Genomic DNA, 23,899 nt, shown 5'->3' on the forward strand with positions numbered 1-23,899 from the left:
TTTGAGGTTGCTGTGAGCCAGGCTGACGCCACAGCACTCACTCTAGCCTGGACAACAAAGCGAGACTCTGTCTCAAAAAAAAAAAAAAAAAAAGGACAAAGACAGAACAAAAAAAGAAACAGAAAACATAAACAACCGGTGTAGTTAGAAGGGTGTTCTCTCTCTTATTTGTACAAACAATTACATATCTAATAAAGATCATTTGCCTATCATGTAACCATATAGCAAAAACCCCAAGAGGATTTATTGAAAACTCTTAAGCTACTAAAAGAGTACACCAAATTGGTCATATAAGAGATAAATGCATAAATTTCAGAAGTTTACTTATATGCTACCATAACCAGGTAGGGGGAAATGCTCTTGGTTACAATGACAATAAAATTTAGAAATAACCATACTGAGAAAAACAAAAACTGTGTAAGAGGTTTTAATAAAAATATATTTAAAAGGATTTGAATAAATGGAGACTACCCTCACTTTCCTGAATGAGAAAACTAAACATTATAAATAGATCAATTTACCCAAGTAATTTTTTGCTTAATGTCATGCTAACCCCTCCCACCCCCCAAAAAATCCCAGTTAAAAAAAAATTGGGGTATTGAAAAATTATTCTAAAGTTCATCTGGAAGAATAAAGATGAAAAAATGGTATGAACCCTGGGGAAAACATATTATTTTACAAAATATCCAAAAATTGGCTATTTGTAAATAAACCAAATTATGTTTTCTCCTGAATGTGAACAATGTAAAAAATTCCACATGGATGAAATAGTTAAATCATTTAAGAAAATAAAAGTTCAGAATTAAAAATAACTGATGATTTAATTAATGGGAAAGTACTTCTAAGAATGAAAGCAGTATCAGAAATCACAAAGGGAAAACCTAGATTTGACTATAGGGGAGGAAAAAAACCCATTGATTAACAAAACATCGTAACGAAATTTAAAATCCAGTAACAAAATGAGTAAAAAATATAACAGAGAGGGGGATAATATCTTTAATAGGCAAACAGATATGTAAAAATTAGTAAAATGAACAACCAAACAGAAAAGTAGATGTGTGGACAATTCATAGAAGAGGATATTCAAGAACCAATAAACACATGAAAAAGCTTTCACCAATAATAAAAGAAATGCAACTGGCGTGTATCTTTGTATAATACATAATGTTGCAATTGTTCATAATTTACATAAAAGGTGCTGAACTGTGTGCCCACTGCCAAGTTTTTTTTCACTCCAATCTCATCCATGAGATTGGATGTCTCATCTGGTTTGTATTGTACTTTCTAACTCCTACATAGGAAATGCTAGTAAAAAACACAATGAGATACCACTGTAGACTTACTAGGATGACCATATTTTTTTAAAAAGGAAATGAAAAATAATAAGTGTTGGTGAGGATAGGAAGAGAAATTGCAACTCTCATACATTGCTGGTGGGAATGAATGTAAGATTCAGCAGCTGTGGGAAACATAGGTTGGCTGTTCCTCAAAAAGTTAAACATAGAATTACCATATGACCCAGCCATTCCACTCCTAGATATATACCCAACAGATAGAAAACAGGTATTCAGACAAATACACGTACATGGATATAGTAGCACTATCACAATAGCCAAAAGGCAGAAACAATCCAAATTCCCAAATCTGATGGATGAGTAGATAAACAATTTGTGCTGCATCCACATAATAGAAAATTATTAAGCTGTAAAAAGGAATGAAGTACTGATACAAACTACAACCTAAATGAACCACAAAAACTGAAGCTAAATGAAAGCAGCCAGAAACAAAAGATCATATATGATTCAATTTATACGAACCACCCACAATTGGTACATCCATAGAGACAGTGAAGCAGACTGGTGATTACTGGGGCTAGAGGGAGAAAGGAATGGCGAGTGACTGCTTAGTGGGTACAGGCTTTCCTTTTGGGATAATGAAAATTTTTTTGGAACTAGACAAAGGTGGTGGTTGCACAACATTGTTAACATACTAAATGCCAAGGAACTGTTCACTTTAAAATGGTTAATTAATGTTATATGAATTTCACCTCAATAAAAAAGATTCTAAAAGAGAAAATCAGTAAAGTAATATCTAACCACCAAAAAAACTAACATGGCTCATATCTGATCAACTTACTTATTACAGCACTATAAGTGGCACACAGAATGGGACTATATATAGTGGGATTATGTATGTAAGCTATGTAGTCCCAATGCTTGGTGAACATATGGCCTCATGAGAGAACTTTCCTAAGTACACAGAAAAATTAATAAATAAAGCTACTGCCATGAGAGATGGGCCCGCTGTGGGCAAGGAGAATTCAAAGGTGTACATCTGGTTATGGAGAAAATGAAAAATTTCTAAAATAAGGCATTTGAAATGAGCTTTAAGAGTTGAATGGAATTTTTACTGTTAGAGGTGAAGAAATACAATAACATAAAGAAAGTTGTGATCCCTGAAAGCGTAAGTTTAAAGACATTAACTAGTCCAATCTGGTTATTGTAAAAGCTATATAAGTTGGGCACAGATATTAAAGACCAGGTGTCAAAACACCATGACTTTTCCCCCTTTGTGTCCCCAAGTGCCTAATGCAGTGTTTGGCACGTATTTGGTGACTGGTAAAAGTCAAACACAGGTAAAATATAAATGTTTATTAAAGAAACTTTTTAAAAAAATCCAAGCACCAGGAAAACTATAAAATAGTAGTACTATCTAGCAGCATCTGTAGCTATTGAGTCATGTTAAAGCAAGTATGCAACAAGTTTTGAGGTATCAGGAAAGAGCGGTGAACTAAAATGAATTGCAAGTGGAATTCTAGAAAAACTTTGCATGCCATTCTCTGCTATTTGAGATATATCCTAAATACAGCAGAGAATCATTAAGGTCTGTTCTATTACTCCAAGTCCGTGGCTAAGAGGCAGAAATGAGCAGTCCGCGCACGCGCAGTGTGGAGCATGAAGTCAGGACACTGCTCTCACACTTGCACTCAGCTTTACGCCCATCCTCACGGAGCTGTACAAGGGGACCTGGGGACACTGAAAGAGGAAAGCGCACCCCTTATGGAGATGAGAACCTGCCGCAGAACAGAAGGCAGTTGGCTTTGTTGTGCCGAATGAAGAAAAGGAAGGGGTGGTCGGCGCAGAACCGCGGAGTGGATTCCATGCAACACTCCGCAACCAGCTCGGCCGAGGCTGCCGCGGCCTCCGTGCCTTCTTCATTCACCTCCACAAAGCTCTTGTGCACAAACTTGGACAGACACAGGTCTCTCTCCACCGACATTGCCAAGTCAGCCTGGCCCTGCTGAAAGACATCTACCACCCCCAAACGCTGAAGCACAGATTCCATGTTGTAATGCTCTTGCAGTTTAAATTTTGGAAGGAAAACTTCAACTTCAGTACTCTCCATTGAGTCTGGCTTGGTCCAGGCTGTGAATTTCTCAAAAGTGAGATTTTGTTCCACCTGAAAGACCAGAATTAGACTTTAAGATTCAGACTGCAGGGCACGCCCACAAGCGCGCAGGCACCCCGCGTGCAGTGCCCGTCCCCCACGCAGCCCGTGCTGGCTGCGCACGCGTCCGCCGGGCCGGCAGCTCTCCTACCCCGCGCGCTGTTCCGCACGCAGCTCCCTCCGCAACAGGGACACCGGGCAGCCCAGAGGGGCAAGTCTGTGCCTGTCCTGGCCTTACCCAACAACTTCCAAGACATCTTTTTTTCTGACAAATGTCAATGCCCAGATGCCTATGCTTTTTTCCTTTTAAACTATGCTTATTTTTTGGAGATAATAAACCATTGCTGGTAAGGAAAAAGATGATAAAAGAAAGGGCTCTTGGTGTGAGTCGCCCCAGGAGGGGAATCTGCCCAGGGCAGACTTTGCTGTGGTTTCTGCAGAAGAGAGGTCACAGTTAGGGAGGAGGACGGAGCAGGCCGCAGGCGGCACTGCCTGCCATTTGGGGGAAGCCAGGAGGGTAGAGCCAGCACTGGGCTTCACACCACACCTGGGGGCCACTGTCGCCCCTCCCAGCCGTGGTAAGTCCAAAGTCAAGACTTTCTCATTCTCCATTTCAGATTAGAGATTTTTTTAGATTTTAAAGTGTAGTGCTAATAATAATGATTACAGTAACGGGTCACATATAGAGTTTGCCATTTGCCAGACCCCCATTCTAGCGACGAGAAACCAGGGGCCGCGGCGAACGATTTCGCAGGTCACGCAGGTGACACTGGGAGAGGTCGGTCCCTCACCGAGCCCAGCTCCACGCCGTCGTCGGGCAGCAGCACCAGCAGGCTCAGCTCCCCGCCCGCGTAGGGCAGCTCCAGCACCTGCGCGCGCGCCTCGCGCACGTGCGCGATCTTAAACGTGGCCTCCTGGAACATCATCTGCACCGGCCTCTGCTCCTGCTGACGGACGCACGGGGCACGAGTTAAAGCGCGTTACTGAAGGAGGCGGGGGGACTTCCCAAGGAGCGGCAGGTGCCCCAGGGGTGTCCACAGCCCGTCCACAGCCCGCGTGATGACCGTGTTCTCCTGCAGTTAACACAGAAGTGTCACCAGCTCCTTCGATCACCGCGCCTTCACTGTGAGCAGACACAGTACTAGTTTGGGAAAGGCTTCATTCAACAAAATAAAATGTGATCTGCATTTTCCAGAAAAAGAGGGCACATTTTCCTCATTTAAAATATGCTCAACAAATACATCCAAAGGAAACAATATATTCAAATGAAATTAAATAGAAAATTATTTTATTTAATTAGAAAAAATTGTTTAAAGTAGGAATGAAATTTATAGTTTCACAGTTGTGTGACTGGTAGTATAGATGGATACATCTTCATGTATTTTAACCCAATTGTTTCAATTCTGATATTCTAATCTAAGGAAATAATATATATATATTTTTGAGACTGAGTCTCACTTTCTTGCCCAGGCTAGAGTGAGTGCCATGGTGTCAGCCTAGCTCACAGCAACCTCAAACTCCTGGGCTCAAGCAATCCTCCTGCCTCAGCCTCCCAGGAAGCTGGGACTACAGGCATGTGCTACCATGCCAGGCTAATTTTTTCTATATATATATTAGTTGGCCAATTAATTTCTTTCTATTTATAGTAGAGACAGGGGTCTCGCTCTTGCTCAGGCTGGTTTCGAACTCCTGACCTCGAGCCATCCGCCCACCTCAGCCTCCCAGAGTGCTAGGATTACACCGTGCCAGGCTGGAAATAATTTTTTAAAAACATAGACGAGTACATGATTGCAGAAGTTAACTGAAGTATTACATTTATTAAATTAATTTTTAAAAATTGATATAGACCATTTATTATATAAATTAAAATAGTTACAAAATCAATGTTAGAAGTTTCCTTCTCACCCTACCTTTGCAACTAGAGAATTGATTTTGCTAAAAGTTATCTAAAGTACACCTTATTTAAAAACGGGGTGGAGGGTGGGAGGGGGCCTGGGGGGGACAAGTTGTTACTGGTACAAGTTTTCTAATTGCATTAAAATGGTGTTTTTTAGAGGCTGGAGGATTTGGGAAACTATTCTAATGCTTGGCTTATTTGAAGTTTTATTTTGATGTAAACATGAAGGTCTTTGTCACTCAGTTTTATTATTAGAAAGCTGTAGATACTGAATTAATGATAATAATTTAATTAACAATTGAAATCAATACTTATTTTTTTATAAAACTGATTAAAGAAATGTGTTTTCGCATTCACTCTCTCTGCCCTGCCCCCCATATCACACCACCTCAGCGCCTGTGTTTTGCTTTCTATCCAAGCAACCTGGGATTAAAGGAGACTCTTTAGTTTCCAGATCTAGGCATCAGCAAATGGTTTCTGAGAAATTATCAGAGGCAATAAGAGCAGTGTTGAAATGCAAAACATTATAGGCAGCAAATATCTTTTATTCTTTCAATTTTTTCTACTGTAAAAATTCATTCAGAAATGTGTTAAATTTCAAATTATTTTTAACCAGTCATTTATGCACTTACAAAGTTAAACTTTTCCATTTAATTTCTTTATCCAACTAGCACGATTTTTTAAGGCTTCCCCCTACCTGGTTTATTTTAAAAGGCATTTCTCTGGTGCATGTTTTGTCAAACTGCTCGGTCCACCTTCCTTTGAAGTAGATGGCGTTTACAAGAACCAGCCTGGTCTGTGCATCAATTGAGTCACCAGGCAACAACTCCTGAATTTTACCTTTCAAGAAAAGTAGAGACTGCATTCAGTTGTTTTTTTTTTTTTAAATAAAAATATGATTAATAAACTGTGATACAATGTATTGGCAAATCCTAGATTATTAGTCGAGAATCAAACATTCTGTTTTCAAGTTTGCTGAACTTGGGTTGTTATGTACAGAAATAAAAAACAACACATACAAATGGTATTTATGGTTACTGTAACTTGGAAACATCCACCAAGTTGAAGATGGTGAAAGACTCCTAAGTCACTCAAGGAAACCAGAGAGAATAAAAAACTACACCAGGACGGAGAGAACAAGACAAGCAGGATACGAGAGATGGGCTGGAGGGGTGCGATTTATCTCACTCACTCGGATAAATGGAGGTTTGGTGTAATCCTCTGTGGTCACACCAAGTTCTAACATACCATGACTACACATGGACAAGTCAGAGGTAGCCAGAATGGATGGCTCAAAGGGGAGAAAGTTGGCAATGGACACATGGGAGTTTCTGGAAGACTCTGGAAGAGATATTCCTAATGGATTCTCTAAACAAAGCACCAGGCATCTCTGGAAAAGAGAATGTGGGCAAGTGAAGATACCTCCCCCCTTCCACCTCTGGAGATCAGTGGTACCTTTCCAAAGAACTAAGAGCATTCCTGCTAATTCACCATCCCAAGAAGGCATGAGGGCTAAAGATTCCAAGATGAAACGAGGGAAATAATTGCTAAATTTTTAAAGGAAGACTACCTCTCATTCTTTACTATCTTATTTATTAACAGAAATAGAAATATTCCTAGTGGTACTAAGCATAACTAGTGCAGAAGAGTCTGAATGGTTCAAACATCAGCCTGTCCTTGATCTTGGGGGCCAAGGTAAGAACATGTCACTGCCTGAAATAGAAACAAATAAGTATCAACCCCAAATAGAAGGCGTTTTCAGTCTGTGGAACTGTTTAGCCCTGAAAGAGGGTCTGCAGTTAACCAATCAAGCCTAGGTATAAAGTCTAATTCAGGGATCTGGAGTGAAAGACATGAAGGAGGCAGAAGCAACCTCAACAGGTAAAGGTGGTAGTGGTGAGGTCCCCACAGAATCTAGGAAGAGGGGGCCTGAGTGTATGACTCGGGGAAGATCTGTCCATCAGTCTCCTTCTCACAGGGATGATGGAGTCACACGACATGTGAACCTTACAGGACAGTGAGAGTGTGTTCTAATGTCAGTTATTAAACTAGAAATCTGGCTTGAGTTTCTTTTGACCTTTGTATAAGCCACTCTGATCCTGGCAGAATAGAAAAAATTAAATCTCTGTTGTTGAAAACCTGAGCATCTGATCAGAACTTTTATGAGTCCACCAAGGTTCAATATGCCACAAGACCCAGCCAGACACCAGTGAGATCAGAGGGGCGGGGAGGGGAGCTGAAGTGGGGGAAGGAGAGGAGGAGGATGAGATGAAGGAGGAAGAGGTGGGTGGGGATGGGATGGGGAAGAGGGTGGAATAACTTGTAATTCTGACCTTCAGTCTTTTTTGAGACCCAAGTGTTGATGTGTCTCCTGGACTCTTCTGCAGCTTTGACAAAAGAAAGCTGCTCCAGCTCAGCGTGATAGAACTGCAGACAGGATTCCTTAAACGGCTTTAGGGAGAGAAGTGTTCAGCGAGGCTGCATTGCTAAATAAGACGTCAGCAAGCTTCCCAAAACTCTAAATATTCTATCCTTTTCTTAAATGAAAAGAATATATGTATCTCTTAGAAAGTGATATTTTAGTCTACTAGATGTTAAAATATCAGAGTTTGTAAACAGGTACATACTGAGCCCTGAATAACAGGAAATGAATTTTAGGAATAGTCAAATTTTAAATAAAACAAGATATAATTATACAATTGTGGTCTTTTAAAAAAAAAGTTTACCATAAATTTCTCAACTTCTCTAGTCTTTCTCACAGACTCTGTATCACCAGGCATTTTGAATACAAACTTCTATTGTTCTACTGATTCACTTACTGAAAGGAATTTACAAGTCTTCTCTCCAAAGAGCCTGTTGGCTGTTCTAAGCAAGTAATGGGTGCCAGGCTTGTTCACTTCAGTGAGAAGTGACTGGAAACCCCGATGAATGTCTTTCTGTGTGTTTAAAGAAAGCACCTGATGAGAAAAATAATTAAAAAATTATTAATATAGTGCTTTGGTCTCAGAAAGAAATTGCAAGCACAAATTTTTCTCAAAGAAGGCTGTTTATATTTTAATGGAGTATTTCATGCATCCTAGAGAACCAACACTGCAGGGGTGGGTGGAGAGAGGGCAGTGTGGACACAGAAAACAGGTGAGGAAAGATTTGGCTATTCTGCCTGAATGGTCTCTCTTATTTAAAGATGAGTCACAGACAAAAATGACAAGGGTGAGAGAGGTCCAGAAAAGGGGCTATGATTAAACCCTGCTTCCCAAGGGAAGCAAAAATTTGACCTAAATAGAGAGAAACTTATCTCTAAAATTTATTTTTTTTAAAAAAAGATGCACTTAAAAGCATAAAAAATGGGCAGAAATACAATCATAATAGGACTCTTAAAAAAAAGGATATAGGCCGGGCGCTGTGGCTCACGCCTGTAATCCTAGCTCTTGGGAGGCCGAGGCGGGAGGATTGCTCAAGGTCAGGAGTTCAAAACCAGCCTGAGCAAGAGCGAGACCCCGTCTCTACTATAAATAGAAAGAAATTAATTGGCCAACTGATATATATATAAAAAAAATTAGCCGGGCATGGTGGCGCATGCCTGTAGTCCCAGCTACCCGGGAGGCTGAGGCAGAAGGATCACTCGAGCCCAGGAGTTTGAGGTTGCTGTGAGCTAGGACGCACGGCACTCACTCTAGCCTGGGCAACAAAGTGAGACTCTGTCTCAAAAAAAAAAAAAAAAAAAAAAAAAGGGTATAAAATAGTAATATGATTAATAATTAGACTAAAACAGTTATTAAAATCATACACTAGAAAGATAACATATGTATATATTTTTAAATCTTACTTTAATACTTCAAAATAATCCATCATATATTAGGCCATAAGAAAAGTCTCCATCAGTACAGAAATTATACAGATTATATTGTCTTACCTCAGTATAGTAACTAGAAATCAATATTTTAAATAAAATACCAAGAACATGGAAATCACTCTTTTAAATACTATTGAAAATACTTCTAAATAAATAATTCTTCTAAGTAACAACTAAAATGCTCTTCTACACAAATAATGCTTCTAAATAATTATTAAAAATACTCTTCCAAGTATCATAACTATATGATCTACAAAATAATCAAAATAGAAGTGATATATATTAGTCCAAAGGCTTAATACAAAAATAAGTAAAAACATAGCATTAGTTGTTTTTAATATTACCTAGGTAATGAAATGATAAAACTTTCAACTCATGATGTAAGAAAGGCACAGAAAAATCCCTAAAGAATTTAGGGAAAAATAGAAAATGGTCAATGGAGGCAGGAGGGCTCTCAATATCATACCTCAGAAAGCAACCAACTTTGGTGCTCTCCCAAAAAAAAGCTCCCTTTAGAGGTTTATCAGTGAGCCTAAAACACAGAAAAACCTAGAAAAAGACCATAAATATTTAATTATAAAGAACTTCAAAAGATCAAAATGGTGTCACTAATGTTAAAACAACAACAACAAAAAAACCCTGACAAACAGAGCTAGGGAAGGCCATGAAGAGAGGGTTCTCACACTTGTATGCCTGATAACAAAACTTCACAAAAGACTGTAAAAACCACAACTTTGCCCAAAGGCCATTACTGCATCACACAAAAAAATACTTCTACAAGGACATCCGCCCAGGAACTGTTTGTCCAAACTCCAACTGGCATAATCTTTGTTATTGATGATCTTTGTAGCCATGGATAATTATTTCAAAACAATTATGTAATCCTCCTCATTTTTCCTTTAAAAATCTGTTTTTCTTTCACTCCCTGAATATGTACACAGCTTACTATGGCATGCATATTCCCACTGCAATGCTGTATCCCAAATAAACTTCTCTTCATTTCTCTCCATTTGGTACTCAGGTGGACACCCTCTACACATAAACCCTTCACTCTCTCACACAATGAGCTGGCAATTGATTAAAATGAGTAATCATTATTGAAAACAGTCCTCAAGAGAAAAGAAAGTCATACTGAAACAAAGAGCCACTATGAATAACTCTCCTACAATGAAGGTGTGTTCAGGGGCCCAAGGTTAGCGATGTCACAAGCTTTTAGGTTTCATCTCATCTCAGGCAGGTGTCTCCTACCCTTTCTAGAAACTCCTGAAGACAGGGACTGAGCCTGAACCATTTCCAGAGGTCCACTGGATGTTGGGTAAGCGGAGCTAACCCAAGAGCATTCACAGGCTGTGCCTGTAAGGAAGGGCATGCCTCTGACCCTTCCTTTGCATATTTCTGTTTCTGTCCTGGCTGAGCTAGGAAGGCACCTGGGTATAGAAATGAAGTGAGACAAGTATTCCTTACAAAGTCTCTCCAAAAAAGAGATCTTAGCAACTTATGTTTCAAATCATTTCTGGTATCATTTCCTAAACAAAGATAAAATGCTAGGACAAAATTTTGACAGTCTTTTCCAGGTTATTAACTGAGGAAACTCCCCACGTTGCAAAAACAAAAAATCTCAGTGGTATAAATACCCCATCTCCCTTTCTGAGTTGGTCCCACCTCCCTCAAACTGCTGTGTGCACACACAGGCACCATGGCCACCCTCCTTCCTCAGCACTTCTGGCGCATGAATGTGAAGCTGGTGATAGACACATGGTGCAGGCCACCCCCTCCTGGGCAACGGCCAGCTTACCTGGGCCATCTGGGCTGCAGTGTTTCCCTTTGCCCCCAGGAGGACCATGGCCAGGGCAGAGGAGATGCTTAAGGGAGAATAAAACACGTTGTGCGAAGGGTCGTCTTGACAGAGTAGCCTTAGAAGGCTAATGGCAAAGGTGCCGTTGGCTTCAGCGAGAGTGTCCATGATGTAGCTCCTGGAATCCAAGAACAGACAGATGCTGCTTCAACAGTCCTGAATGTTACTGACTTACTACATGGCAATTTTGGAATTGTACTTTTTTGATTTCATGTCAAAGCTCACAAATATTCCAAATTGAAGGAAAATCCATTTTCTGTTGGTCTCCATCCAAAAATGAAATCCAAATTTTGAGGTGATTAGCTAAGTGTAGTGACCACAGCAAATCAAACCAGCTGGAGAGCTTCAAGAATATCAACAGCACTGGCTTGCCTGCCAGACACGCACGCACGCACGCGCACACACACACAGGACACAGCTGGGATCAGCGACTCCCCTCCTCTCCCATAAGGATCAGCTCCTCCCAGCAGAGGAGGAAACGCAGAGCGATAAATGTTGAGGTTCTCTAGCCTGGCTGTGGAAACACTGTGCTTATTCTTTCCTACGTTTATGAAGAGTCCTCCTGAGATTTTCAAACGGACACCAGGCTGTGGCCTGTTTGTCCACTGATACGCAAATGGTACTGAGATGCTGAATCAGACTCAGACAGATGGCTATGAGGCAAGGGTCTGTCACCCACAATGGCTGCTCAGTGGGTGACAGCTGGGGAGAGCCAGTCTGCTCTTCTGCTGAGCACCCTCACCTCCCAGGAGAAAAGCCCAGGCCCAAGCCCATGTCTGTTGACATCCCAGAACCCAAATTAGAGTTCCTGCACACCACTATCCTCTGGACATCGTGACCTTCGAACAGTGGAGTTGGGCTGAGACAACTGTGTGGGCTTTTTTGCTTCGTTCTGTTTCGCCTTCAGTGTTCTTGCTAACTCGGAAACGTGGGTTTGGGAGCTTTACTCATCAGTCCCACCAAAAGCCATGAGAGTAGACTGCGCTTGAGAGGAAGGGACTCATCCCTGTGGAAAGCCAGAACAGAAAGGCACGCAAGAACAGTCAAGGTGAGGCAGTAAAACCAGCAAGAACAAGGAGACAGTAGCTGTGAAGCCAGTGGAGGCCAACGTGTGAACGCAACTGGGCAGGTCTGTTGGCCACATACCTGAAACCCAGCACATACCTGACACCACCCCACACCACAGTTCCCAGTGTCCTTGGTAATGAGACCCTGGGAGACCTCCCTGACTCCTCCTCATCTCTCCCTCGTGCCCCCACACCCATCACCAAGGCCTCCTGCCCCAAGTCTCTCCCCAGCCTGTGCAGCTCTGGTCGTGTGCCTCGTCTGGACCATGCAGGCTCCTCTCCAGAACCTCTGGTCTCCTTGCAGCCACTCCCCACTGTAATCAGCCCGTGCCCTCCAAAACGCCAACCAAACCACTAGAGAAGCCGTGGGACAAGAAACACAACCGGCTCTCCCCACCCCACCACAGGCAGTGAAAGATAGAGAAAGAGAGACAGACAGACACAGACACACACACACACACACACACATGACATCCTGAGAGGACAGTGGTGTCTTGATCCTTTTACCGCTCCCCTTGAACCTCCCCTGTCCCTAAGGATGGGCTCAAAGCCGCCTTATTGAAATGGCTTCGCCAAGGCGCCGCCCCTGCCCGGGCCTCGCTCCCCCACAGCCTCCACCTCTGGCCATCCTGAACCCCGTTCAAAGTCACCTCCGAGCCTTTGCAAACACTGCTTATCCCACTTAGAAGGCCCACCCCCGTCACCGCGTTAATCCCACTCCCCTTCCCGGCTCCACGTCGCAGCCCGGCCCCGCCCCCGGGACACCTCCCCAGCGCGCCCCTTGTCCCAGCGCGTGTGGTCCCCACCAGACCGGCCGCCGCGCGAGAGGCCGTTTCTGCCCGCGACAGCGCCCGCGCCGCGCTAGCGCTCCGGTCCCCCGCCGCCCCCGTCCGCGCCCCCGCCGCCGCCTGCGCAGGGCCACCCCACCTGCCGCCTTCGTCCGCCTGCCTCGCCGCGCTCGAGCCTGGACGCCGCCCCGGGAGCACGACCCGACCCCAGCCGCGCGCAGGGCTCTCACCCGGGGCGGGCGCCGCAGCCCTTTAAAGCCTGGGGGCGGGGAGACTTCCAGTCCGCACGAGGGCGGGGCCGAGGGAACCGCGGGCCGGGGGGGGGCAGGCGGGCCCTGCGCCTGCGCGAGCTCCGCCCCTGCGCCCGCGGCGCCCCGAGCCGGGCTGCGAAGGGAAAGCGTCCTGAAACTGGCCGCGGGGAGGAAGCCGGCGGGACGCCCGCGGGGCGGAGACTCTCGGGGATTTGGGAGAGGAACCCTGGAACCCTGGTCCCTTCCGCTCCCAGGAAGCGAAGGCAGAGTGACTCGCAGGCTCTGACGCTGGGGCAGGAAGGTCGCGGGGCCTGCGCCACGCCCTCGTCGTAGGTTCGCGCTCCACCTCCCACCGGAGTCGGCGCTAGTCCCGGGCCCGGATACGGAGCCCGTCTGCACCCCGGCGAGTGGCCGCGGTGCTGGTGTGCGCAGCCCCGCCGCTCGCAGCACGGTGACAGAGACAGAACTGAGCCAGACGGTGACCTCTGTGCGGGTTCCAGAGGCAGAAACGGCTTCAGGGAGTCGTGCCGCGTTTCAGGGTGTCATCTGAGACCCCCCCCACACCCCTTACCCTCATTGTTCCGTTCTCAGGCTGGAAGCAATTGAAAGCATTTCTTGTTGGCACCGTGATGTCCAGAGGAAGAGAACAGACCAGCGGACTTTCTGGAGTTGGGAGGATTTCCCAGAAGCCTTGGCCTTCAGCACATTTCCCCTCCTGTTCCACATTAACCAGAATTAATGCCTTCTCCGGAGGCTCTGGGTGAGGGTGAGGCCAGCCAGATGTCTAAGCACAAAAGTTAAGGACGGGCACACTCTTAGGTGCCAACCCTGCATTTTCACCACGCCGACAGAGCCTGCTTAAATTTTGCACCCTAGGTACCTAGCTTGTTTTTTAAATTAACACCTTTATTAAGATACAATTCACATACCATAATATTTGTCCTTCTAAAGCACACCATTAAGTGTTTCTTAGTATACTTACAAAGCTGTACAACTGTTACCAGCGTCTAACTCCAGAACATTTTCATCACTTCAGAAAGAAATGTGATACCCAATAGCAAGTATTCTCTGTTCACTCCGCCCCCGCCCCCCAGTCACTGGGGACCACTGGGCCATTTTGTTTACATGGATTTTCCTTTTGTGAACGTTTCGTGTAAATTGAGTCATACAATATGATTTGTGACTGCCACCTTCTGCTTAGCATTTTTTCAAGGTTCATTCTTGACGGTTCAAAGTAGCATTTAATCAGTACTTCATTTCTTTTTATGACTAAATAATATTCATAATAATGTATATATATCCTTTTAAATCCATTCATCAATTGATGGGCATTTGGGTTATTTTTGTCTTTTTTATATTATGAATAATGCTGCTATGAACATTCATGTGCAAATTTATGTGTAGACATATGTCTTTTGGATTTATGTTGAGTATATACCTAGTAGTGGAATTGCCAGGTCATATGGTAACTCTGTATTTAACTTTTTTAAGAACTGCCAAACTGTTTGGCAAAGCTACTGCACAATTGTACGTTCCCACCAGCAATGTATGAGGGTTTCAGTTTCTCCACATCTATTGTCTATCTTTTCTTATTTTAGCTCTTCTACTAGGTATGAAGTCAAATATTACTATGGTTTTAAGTTGTAGTTCCCTGATGACTAATGATGTTGAGCATCTTTCCATGTGTTATTGGCTCTTTACATATCTTCCTCTGGGAAATGCCTATTCAAATGCTTTTGCCCATTTTGTGATTGGATTGTCCTTCTATTGTTGAGCTGTATAGCACCAGACATTTAACAGCCTGAATATATTTTCCAAAGCAATTTGGTAAGCATCACTGGCAGTTGGCTCATTTAGCTTCCACCTCATGTCTTTTCTGGTATATCTTCTATGGAGGTTGAAAAGCTAAAAAACTTTCCAGATTATTTGGTAGCTGGCTGTACATGTGATTGGATTCTGTCAAACTGATTCACCTCAGTAAAACTCAGAAAGTGGAAATTGAATGACAGTTGTTGGGGAAAATAGGACATCCTTGTCATATTTACTCTTAAGGAGACACTCACACTCATAAGGTGCCACCCACACAGGGGTGAGAATAGTGCCTACCTATTCCCTTCAGCCAGATTGGAAAACCTGTAATTCTCAGAGTATTGAATAGAGTACCTGAAGTTATCTTGCCTCAGTATGGTGCATAATTAGCCCTCAACCAGGCTCGGGTTCTGCCTGAACAAATCTTGGAAATAAGACCTGAGAAGATAGTAACCTGCTCCTCAGAACAATGCCCAAGAATAGTTATAGAAATGCAGAAATATCCAGCTTCTAACAAAGGAAAATTCACAATGACAATGACTGGCATTCAAAAATTACCAGCCATGCAAAAAAGCAGGAAAGGATGACCCACAATGAGGAGAAAAATCAATAAATCGAAACCAAACCAGAACTGACACAGATGTCAGAATTAGCAGAGAAGGATACTTAAATAATTTTTGTAAACTGTGTTCAAAAGTAAGTAGAAACATGGAAGATTACATATTATGCATATATCATTTATTTATATATTTATAAAATAAATATATATTTATATAATATACATAAAACCTCTTGAGATGAAAATGAACTGCTAGAGACAAAAACTAAAATGTGAGATGAAAAATACACTTGATTGGACTAATGGCAAATTCAACGTTGAAGAAAAGATTAGTGGACTTGAAGACATAGCAATAGAAAGTATCTAAAAGAAACAATAGAAAAAAAATTATGAATGAAATGAGTGAACTGTGGGACAATTTTAAGCAGCTTGATATATATATACAATTGGCATCTTCTGAGAGGAGAGAGACAGAAGAAATATTTGAAGAAATAATGAATGAAAATTCCCCAAATTTGATAAAAACTGTAAACCTACAAATCTAAGAATCTCAGCAAACCCCAAGCACAAAAACATGTGATGAAATTTACTCCAAGATACATCAAAATCACATTGCTCAAAAGAAATGATGAAAAGAAAATCTTAGGCCGGGCGTGGTGGCTCACGCCTGTAATCCTAGCACTTTGGGAGGCCGAGGCGGGCGGATTGCTCAAGGTCAGGAGTTCGAAACCAGCCTGAGCAAGACCCCGTCTCTACCAAAAATAGAAATAAATTAATTGACCAACTAAAAACATATATACAAAAAATTAGCCGGGCATGGTGGCACATGCCTGTAGTCCCAGCTACTCGGGAGGCTGAGGCAGTAGGATCGCTGAGCCCCGGAGATTGAGGTTGCTGTGAGCCAGGCTGACGCCACAGCACTCACTCTAGCCTGGGCAACAAAGTGAGACTCTGTCTCAAAAAAAAAAAAAAAAGAAAAGAAAATCTTAAAAGCAATCAAAGAAAAAAGATTAGGTACAGAAACACAAAGATAAGATGATAGTAAAATTCTCTTTGGAAACAATTACAAGTAGAAATGCAGCAGAGAAGTGTCTTTAAAATATTGCAAGAAAAAAAAAAGAAACCGGCCAGGCCTGGTGGCTCATGCCTGTAATCCTAGCACTCTGGGAGGCCAAGGCCGGCGGATTGCTCAAGGTCAGGAGTTCGAAACCAGCCTGAGCAAGAGCAAGACCCCATCTCTACTATAAATAGAAAGAGATTAATTGGCCAACTAAACATTATATATATAAAATTAGCCGGGCACGGTGGCGCATGCCTATAGTCCCAGCTACTCGGGAGGCTGAGGCAGGAGGATCTCTTGAGCCCAGGAGTTTGAGGTTGCCGTGAGCTAAGCTAACGCCACGGCAAGAAACTCAAACTTCTGAATTCCTTTCTGAAATCTCCTTTCATTCAAAATAGAAAGCAGAGGCCAGGCTTGGTGGCCACAGCAGGGGCTGGGGGATCGCTCAAGGTCAGGAGTTTGAAACCAACCTAAGCAAGGGGGAGACCCTATCTCTACTATAAATAGAAAGAAATTAATTGGCCAACTAATATATATAGAAAAAATTAACCAGGCATGGTGGTGCATGCCTGTAGTCCCAGCTACTCATGAGGCTGAGGCAGTAGTATTGCTTGAGCCCAGGAGTTTGAGGTTGCCGTGAGCTAGGCTGATGCCAGGGCACTCACTCTAGCCTGGGCAACAGAGTGAAACTCTGTCTCAAAAAAAAGAAAAAAAAAGAAACCATCAACCTCAAATTCTATATTTTTTAAGCATATCTTTCAAAATTAAGAAATAAAGACTTTTTCAGATGTACAAAAACTGAAAGTTTTCATCACAGCAGACCTGCACTTGAAGAAGCATTAAAGTAATTCCTTCAGCCTGGCAGAAGAAAAATGATACCAGATGAAAAAAAGATTTACCCAAAGGAAGAAGAACATTGGAAATGGTAACATCAGGTAAATATATGACTATTTTTTTAATTTTTAAAAACTGGCTATATATAAATAGTTATAAATAGCTTTATAATTGGCTATTTTAACAAAAAATAATAGGAATCATAACATATATGAAAACAAAAGCATAAAGACCAGCAGAGGGGAAATGGAAATATAGTATTGTAAGGCTCTGTACTACATATGAAATGATATATCATCATTTGAAAGTGATTGTGATGAGTTAAAGATGTATACTTGTTTTGGGAAAATCCCAGAATGGTATAGAAAACCCGCTCCCCAAACTGAGATGGTATTGAGAGACCAAGAATGACCCAGACAAATCCAGCTTGATGGGTCAGATGAGTTTATTCGAGGTTACTTACACAGGGCTCTCATTCCTGGATGGTGGCAGGAGTTCTCTGAGGAGTAAAATCCTCACTGCCTGCCTGTTTATGGAGCCTTAAATTTCTTTCTAGCAGGTTACAAAGAGCTCTCTCCATGTCATTGCGTGCTTACAGGTGAAACAACCATCTACGCAAAAAGAGCTACTTAAGAATATCCTTTGTGCTTTGTATTTCTTTCAGCTACCTTGTTTTGATCTACTTAAAAACAACAGAGGCCCAGCGTAGTGGCTCATGCCTATAATCCCAGAACTTTGGGAGGCTGAGGCGGGAGGATTGTTTGAGCCCAGGAGTTTGAGGTTGCTGTAGCTATGATCATGCCACTGCACTATAGCTGGGGCAACAGAGCGAGACCCTGTCACAAAAAAAAAAAAAAGAGAGAGAGAGAAAATTGATTAAACCAACAGGTGTTCTTTGAGAAAAATTAAATTGATAAACCTCTAGCCAGCCTAATGAAAAAAGAAAAAGAAGACACAAATTACTAATATCAGGAATAAGAGAGGTAGCATTACTATGGATTTTATAGATCTTAAAATGAAGATAAAGGAATATTATGAACAATTTTATGCTAATACATTTGACAAATTAGATAAAATGGACAAATATCTTAAAAGCCAAAAACTACCCATACTCAAGAAGAAATAGATATCTTGAACAGTCCTATCTTCTTATTAGTCTACATTAATTAGGACGGTGGTACTGGCATCATGATAGACACATAGATCAATAAAATCAATTAAAGTCTAGAAATAGGCCCACATATATGTGATCAATTGATTTTCAGCAAAGGTGTAAATGCAATTCAGTGGCCTTTTCAACATATGCAAAAACATGAACTCAAAATGGACCATAGATCTAGATATAAATTTTAATACTATAGCATTTGTAGAGTTCTTTGAAAAGCCCCCTTTTCAAAATGAAAATACAAACCACAAGCTGGGTGAAAATATTTTCAAATCATATATCCGAGAAAGGACTTGGTATCAATAATATAAGAACTCTCAAATGCAAACAGAACCAAAATAAAATAAAACGTGAGTGAGCAATTTAAAAAGACATTTCATCAGAGAACATACATGGATGGCAAAATGAGCGCATTAAAAAAATGCTGGACATCATTAGTTATTAGGGAAATATAAACTAAAACCTCAATGAGACACTGCTACACACCTATTAGAATAGTTAAAATAGAGGTAGCCAGGGGCCTAGGTGCCGAGATGTGGTTCGAGATTCTCCCTGGACTTGCCGTCATGGGCACGTGCTTGACCATCCCCAGAGTGGCCACTGGGTACATCCACAAGTTCACTAACGGTGGCAAGGAAAAAAGAGCTGCCCATTTTGTCTATTATTGGAATTTGATGGAAAGAGATAGGCGCATCTCTGGAGTTAATCGTTACTACGAGTCAAAGGGTTTGGAGAACATTGATTAAAGTAGCATTTTCCTGATTGATGAAAAAATAACTCAGCAATGGTCATCTACTCCTGCTAGAAGGTTATATAGTGTATTATGTAGCATGTAGTATGTTATATAATGCTTAATAAAAATAAAATGACAGAAAAAAATAGTTAAAATAACAACACTGATCTTTCCAAGTGTTGGTGACTGGACCTTTCTTATGATCTACTGATAATTAAATGGTATAACCATTTTGGAAAACAATTTGGCAGTTTCTTAAAAAGTTAAACCTTCCATATGAACCAGCCATTCTACTCCATTGTCTACTCAAGAGAAATAAAACCATATGTTCATACAAAGACTTGTACATGAATATTCATGGCACTTTTATGTGAAATAGTTAAAATCTTGGCAACAACCTGAATGTCCATTAACAGGTGAATGAATAAGTAAATGTGGTATAGCCATACAATGGAATATTAGCTAGCAATAAAAAGGAACGGACTATTGATGCACACGATGACACGGCTGGACCTTGAAATAATTATACTGAATGACAGAAACCATACCAAAAAAGTACAAAGCTGTATGTTTCTATTTATGTAAAATTCTAAAACATGCAAACTAATCTAGAGTGACATAAAGCAGATGACTTGTTGCTCAAGGACTGAAGATATGTGGCAGGAAGGGGAGAAAAAAGCATTACGGAAGTACAGAAGGAAACTTTTAGGTGTGATGGATATGCTCATTGCCTTGACTGTGGTGATAGTTTTACTGGTATACACAGTATCAGAGCTTGTCAAATTACACTTGTTAAATATATGAAGTTTACTCCGTCAATTATACCTTAATAAAGTTGTAAACATTTTTTTAATATTAGGAGGAAATAAAATTAAAATTTGCAGTTGCCTGCTTTCCAGTTCTGTGGAAATTTATTGCCAAATTTACTTTGGAAAGCATGGTCCCTGAGGTGATTGTGGTCTAGCAGAGGCCCTAGTCTAGCTGGGTACATTTTAAGTAAGAGTCATATTATGAGTGGCTTGTGTAACCGGCTGATAAACTCTGAATCCAAAATGGAGCCAGAAGCAACCCCTACTCAGGCCAAACCATAAAAGTGAGTCAGGCAGCAGTGTGCGTGGGGATGGTCGTATACATGGCCGTGTACATCAGGGCAACATTTTAGGGACCAGTTTGGAAGAAGCCTCAACATGTGCCCAACTTTTATTTCAACAATATCATTTTTGGGAATGTTTCTTTAAAAATATTAAGATGTGAGAAAATATTTAGGATATTCACAACAGTCTAGTACATAATATAAACAATTTTAATTACTCAAGTTGTCTACTAGTAGCTGAAATAGATTACCAAAGTATAGACAGTCATACCATGGAAAACTATACACATCAAAATTTGATGACATGGAAAGAGAACTCTTTGGGGGAAAGTTTACAGTAAGTAGGGGTGGAAGTAGGCTACAGAAATGTATGAATAACTTGTATGAAAACAGGTTTATAAGTTTATATCTGCATACATAGAGTAGGGAGTAGGGAAGGATATATAGCACTGGTAACAATGGCAGTTGCTGGGTGGTGGAATTGTGGGTGACTTAAGGTTTCTTTGCATACTTTCTGTAGCTTCCATATTTCTGCCATAACACATATTCTTCTTTAATCAGAAAAATATATTCATGTAGAGTGGTCCCTTCCTAGGCAAGGGGTGTGCTTGGGCCACGTCTGCGCATCTCTGATCTACAGCTGCATCGACACTAGTTAGAGGGCTGCTGCTCCCAGGAGTGGCTGAGTGTGAGGGTCCCTTCTAGGCTTTGTGTGTGCTACCGCGGGAGATGGGCAGTCCACATGGCATCTGTTTCAGAGATCCGCCTCTGAGCCCAGTCTAAACCCCAGCCCTTGCAACAGAGGCTCATGGAATGAGAAGCTGAAGGAGTGGTTTCCATTAGGGACTCTGTGAGTTTTGGAGCATGCAGGTGTCTTTGTGACATGAGGGAAAGAGAGTCACTTTATCACTACTGCTTAGGAGACCATGGTGTTGGGGCTGCAGGGTGAACATGTCAAGATCTCTGGCTTTGCAAACCAGGGGTCCTGGACACTGGCATCTCCTGGCGAGCCTGGCAGAAGTGGGGGCAGAGCTTTGAGATGGTTTGAGGGCATATCAAGTGCTGGTCCCTGAGACCCTGAGAAGCTCCTGAAGATGTCCACAAAGAATGGGCATGGCCTGGGAGGGAACCTGGCAGTCCCAGGGTGTGCAGGTGAGGACAGCACCGCTTGGGGCTCCCGAAATGCTCCCAAACCAGCATGTCCTCCTAGGCCCAAACTGCACCCTTCTGAGCCTCAGCTCTTCCCAGGAGCTGTGTGATGCTTGGTTCAGACGTCCACAAAGCCCCTGGTACACACGCTATATTTGGCTACTGGAATCACAGCACCAGTTTGGTTCTGCGAGATTTAAATGAAGGCAAGGTTGCCAGAAGGAAGAGGGCCACAGGAACAGCAACCGCACTCTCCGTGAAGAAGAGAGCCCGCAGAATGAAACACGGCTGGCTCTGCCGTGCCTGAAGAAGGAGAGGGTGGTCTGCACAAACCCTCCTGTTCTGCCGGCCACCTCGCAGACGCGCCCACCCTCGCTGGCCTCCGCAAAGCACTTGTGAGCCACCTGGGACCACAACACAAGTCAGGCTGGTTTGGGGCCAGCTCCACTGAACTCAACTTAAGCACCTCTCTAAAGACCCTGTCTCCAAATACAGTCACATTCTGAGGTACTCGGAGTTAGGCCTTCAACATAGGAATTTCAGGGTAACACAATTTTCAGTCCATAGCAATCCGTATGCACATTAATGTTTGGGAAACACTGACTCAGTCGACCCCTACCCTCTCTTCCATGACTCATATTCAGTAATTATTGGGCTTTTAACTAGTCTTTTCTTCAGAATAAAGAATACTTTTTTTGCAACTCTCGTTAGCTTCTTCAAAATGTGGCCTTACCAACAAAGTCCTCTCCCAGACACTCAACAGAAATGCAAACACATGCTCACCAAAGACATGCAGTGGTGTCCATCCAGCTCTACTTGTAATAATCCTAAACTGGAAAGCCCTTAAAAGCTTCCTGGTGGATGGACTTAAACAAATGAGCTTGGACTGGAATCCACAGCCACTCAGACTCGCGGCCACGGCTCGCCGCGGTGAGGTGGGTGTTGTCTCCGGGAAGCGGAACGGCGGCACTCAGCTCCCTGCATGGGGCAGCTCCAGGACCTGGGTGTGCACCTGTCTGCATGCCCCGTTTTAGGTTTAGCTTGCTTAAGCATCATCTGTACTGCTGTTCTCCTAATGAAACATGAAATTAAAACCAGATTACTGAAAAATGAGCACAGTGTACCGAGAAAAGACACCTCTAACTCCAGGAACCTCTCAGGTATACGTAGGAGAGTTTGTATTTCTGTCTCTGTATGCTGATAAATGTAAAATCTTCATCAGGACATTTAGAATTGAGCACAAAGTACTCTTGTTCCATCAGATCAAATATTACTGGATAGATGACAGAGAATAGGTTGGCAAATATTTCTATATTTATTTTGGATGAAGTATTGTTTTTTTTCCCCCTGTTTTGAGGAGCTGCCTAGAGAAGCACTCCCATGGACTTTGAAATTAAAAAGTAAGTTAAGAGGACCGTTAACTAATATTTAGGCCTTTGAGATGACGGCTGTGGTTAGAATAGATATTATAAGCCAAAGGGAGTTACACTTTTATCCTGAAAAGCTGCCCAGTTATATAATTGGTTTTATGGCTTTGTTTTTCTTAAAGAGGAGAACTGGACAAGATGTGTAGGGCTGACATTTTTGAAGCTTGCTTCAAATATATTTTATATGTTTATGTCTTTGAGCAATAGGCTATTATTAGGTTGATGGAAGCCAAATACACATTATTGACCCTGCCATTATCACATTCAAAAGGAGTATAGGAGAGTGTGTAGCATTCGAGTTAACATCTGGTAACACATTTTTCTTGCACTTGGAATTATCTGCCATGAATTTTAAGGTGACCAATAGCCATTGTTATCACTGGCATTTCAGGAAGGTGCCTGAGTGAGTATAGCTCTTGATGGCACAACACCAATGTGCTCTAAGGCCTATAGGAAACTTACCTCCGATCCAAATAATATGACCAGCGATGGAAGATGGATTTAGCCAAGGATGAAGAAACAGAACTATCAATACAAAAATTATTTTGGTTTTTCTTTTCTCTCCCCTGCCCCCCTGACCAAGGGATATACATGGGCATGAAATCCATTAAGAAATTGTTAAGAATCAGGAGACTTTGAAATAAATTATTTATATTTCCCAATCAAAATCTTTCTCACCGCATTACAAATCTCAGTATATCTGAAAAATACTTTTTTATCTGGTTGATTTTTAAGAGTTTTCCCAGATAGAAGACAAACAGGGCCCAGAGAGGAAGCCATTTTCCTGGGTTTCCCAGCTCTGTCCAGAGGGCAGGAATCCGAGACCCTCACGCTATTTTTCAAAAGTCATTACTTCATGATCAGACAAGCCTAAGAGAAATGACAGAATTTTGTTGCTGTCCCCAAAACCTG

General features: G+C 42.2%; 2 protein-coding genes across 4 annotated transcripts; one reads left to right on the top strand and one right to left on the bottom strand.

The window, feature by feature from the left end:
- Nucleotides 1-975: 975 nt before the first annotated feature.
- Nucleotides 976-13,187, bottom strand: SERPINB9 (serpin family B member 9). 3 transcript variants are annotated; one of them, XM_012768451.3, is made up of 7 exons: nt 13,047-13,187; nt 10,993-11,170; nt 8,164-8,301; nt 7,678-7,795; nt 6,042-6,184; nt 4,239-4,391; nt 976-3,459 (listed from the first exon to the last, which is right to left on the bottom strand). In XM_012768451.3, the coding sequence occupies exons 2-7, from the start codon at nt 11,158-11,160 to the stop codon at nt 3,058-3,060; spliced, it is 1,122 nt and encodes a 373-aa protein (XP_012623905.3). In that variant the 5' UTR covers nt 11,161-11,170; nt 13,047-13,187; the 3' UTR covers nt 976-3,057. The 3 variants fall into 3 exon arrangements, with proteins under 3 accessions (XP_012623905.3, XP_012623902.3, XP_075866546.1); XM_012768448.3 differs by having other exon boundaries at nt 4,239-4,394; XM_076010431.1 differs by lacking the exons at nt 6,042-6,184; nt 7,678-7,795; nt 8,164-8,301.
- Nucleotides 13,188-19,098: 5,911 nt separating this feature from the next.
- Nucleotides 19,099-19,454, top strand: LOC109729268 (NADH dehydrogenase [ubiquinone] 1 alpha subcomplex subunit 1-like). Its single transcript, XM_020280288.2, has one exon. The coding sequence runs from the start codon at nt 19,119-19,121 to the stop codon at nt 19,329-19,331; it is 213 nt and encodes a 70-aa protein (XP_020135877.2). The 5' UTR covers nt 19,099-19,118; the 3' UTR covers nt 19,332-19,454.
- The last annotated feature ends 4,445 nt before the right edge of the window (nt 19,455-23,899 follow it).

The sequence above is a fragment of the Microcebus murinus genome, chromosome 15 (assembly GCF_040939455.1).
Source record: "Microcebus murinus isolate Inina chromosome 15, M.murinus_Inina_mat1.0, whole genome shotgun sequence".
NCBI lineage: Eukaryota > Metazoa > Chordata > Mammalia > Primates > Cheirogaleidae > Microcebus > Microcebus murinus.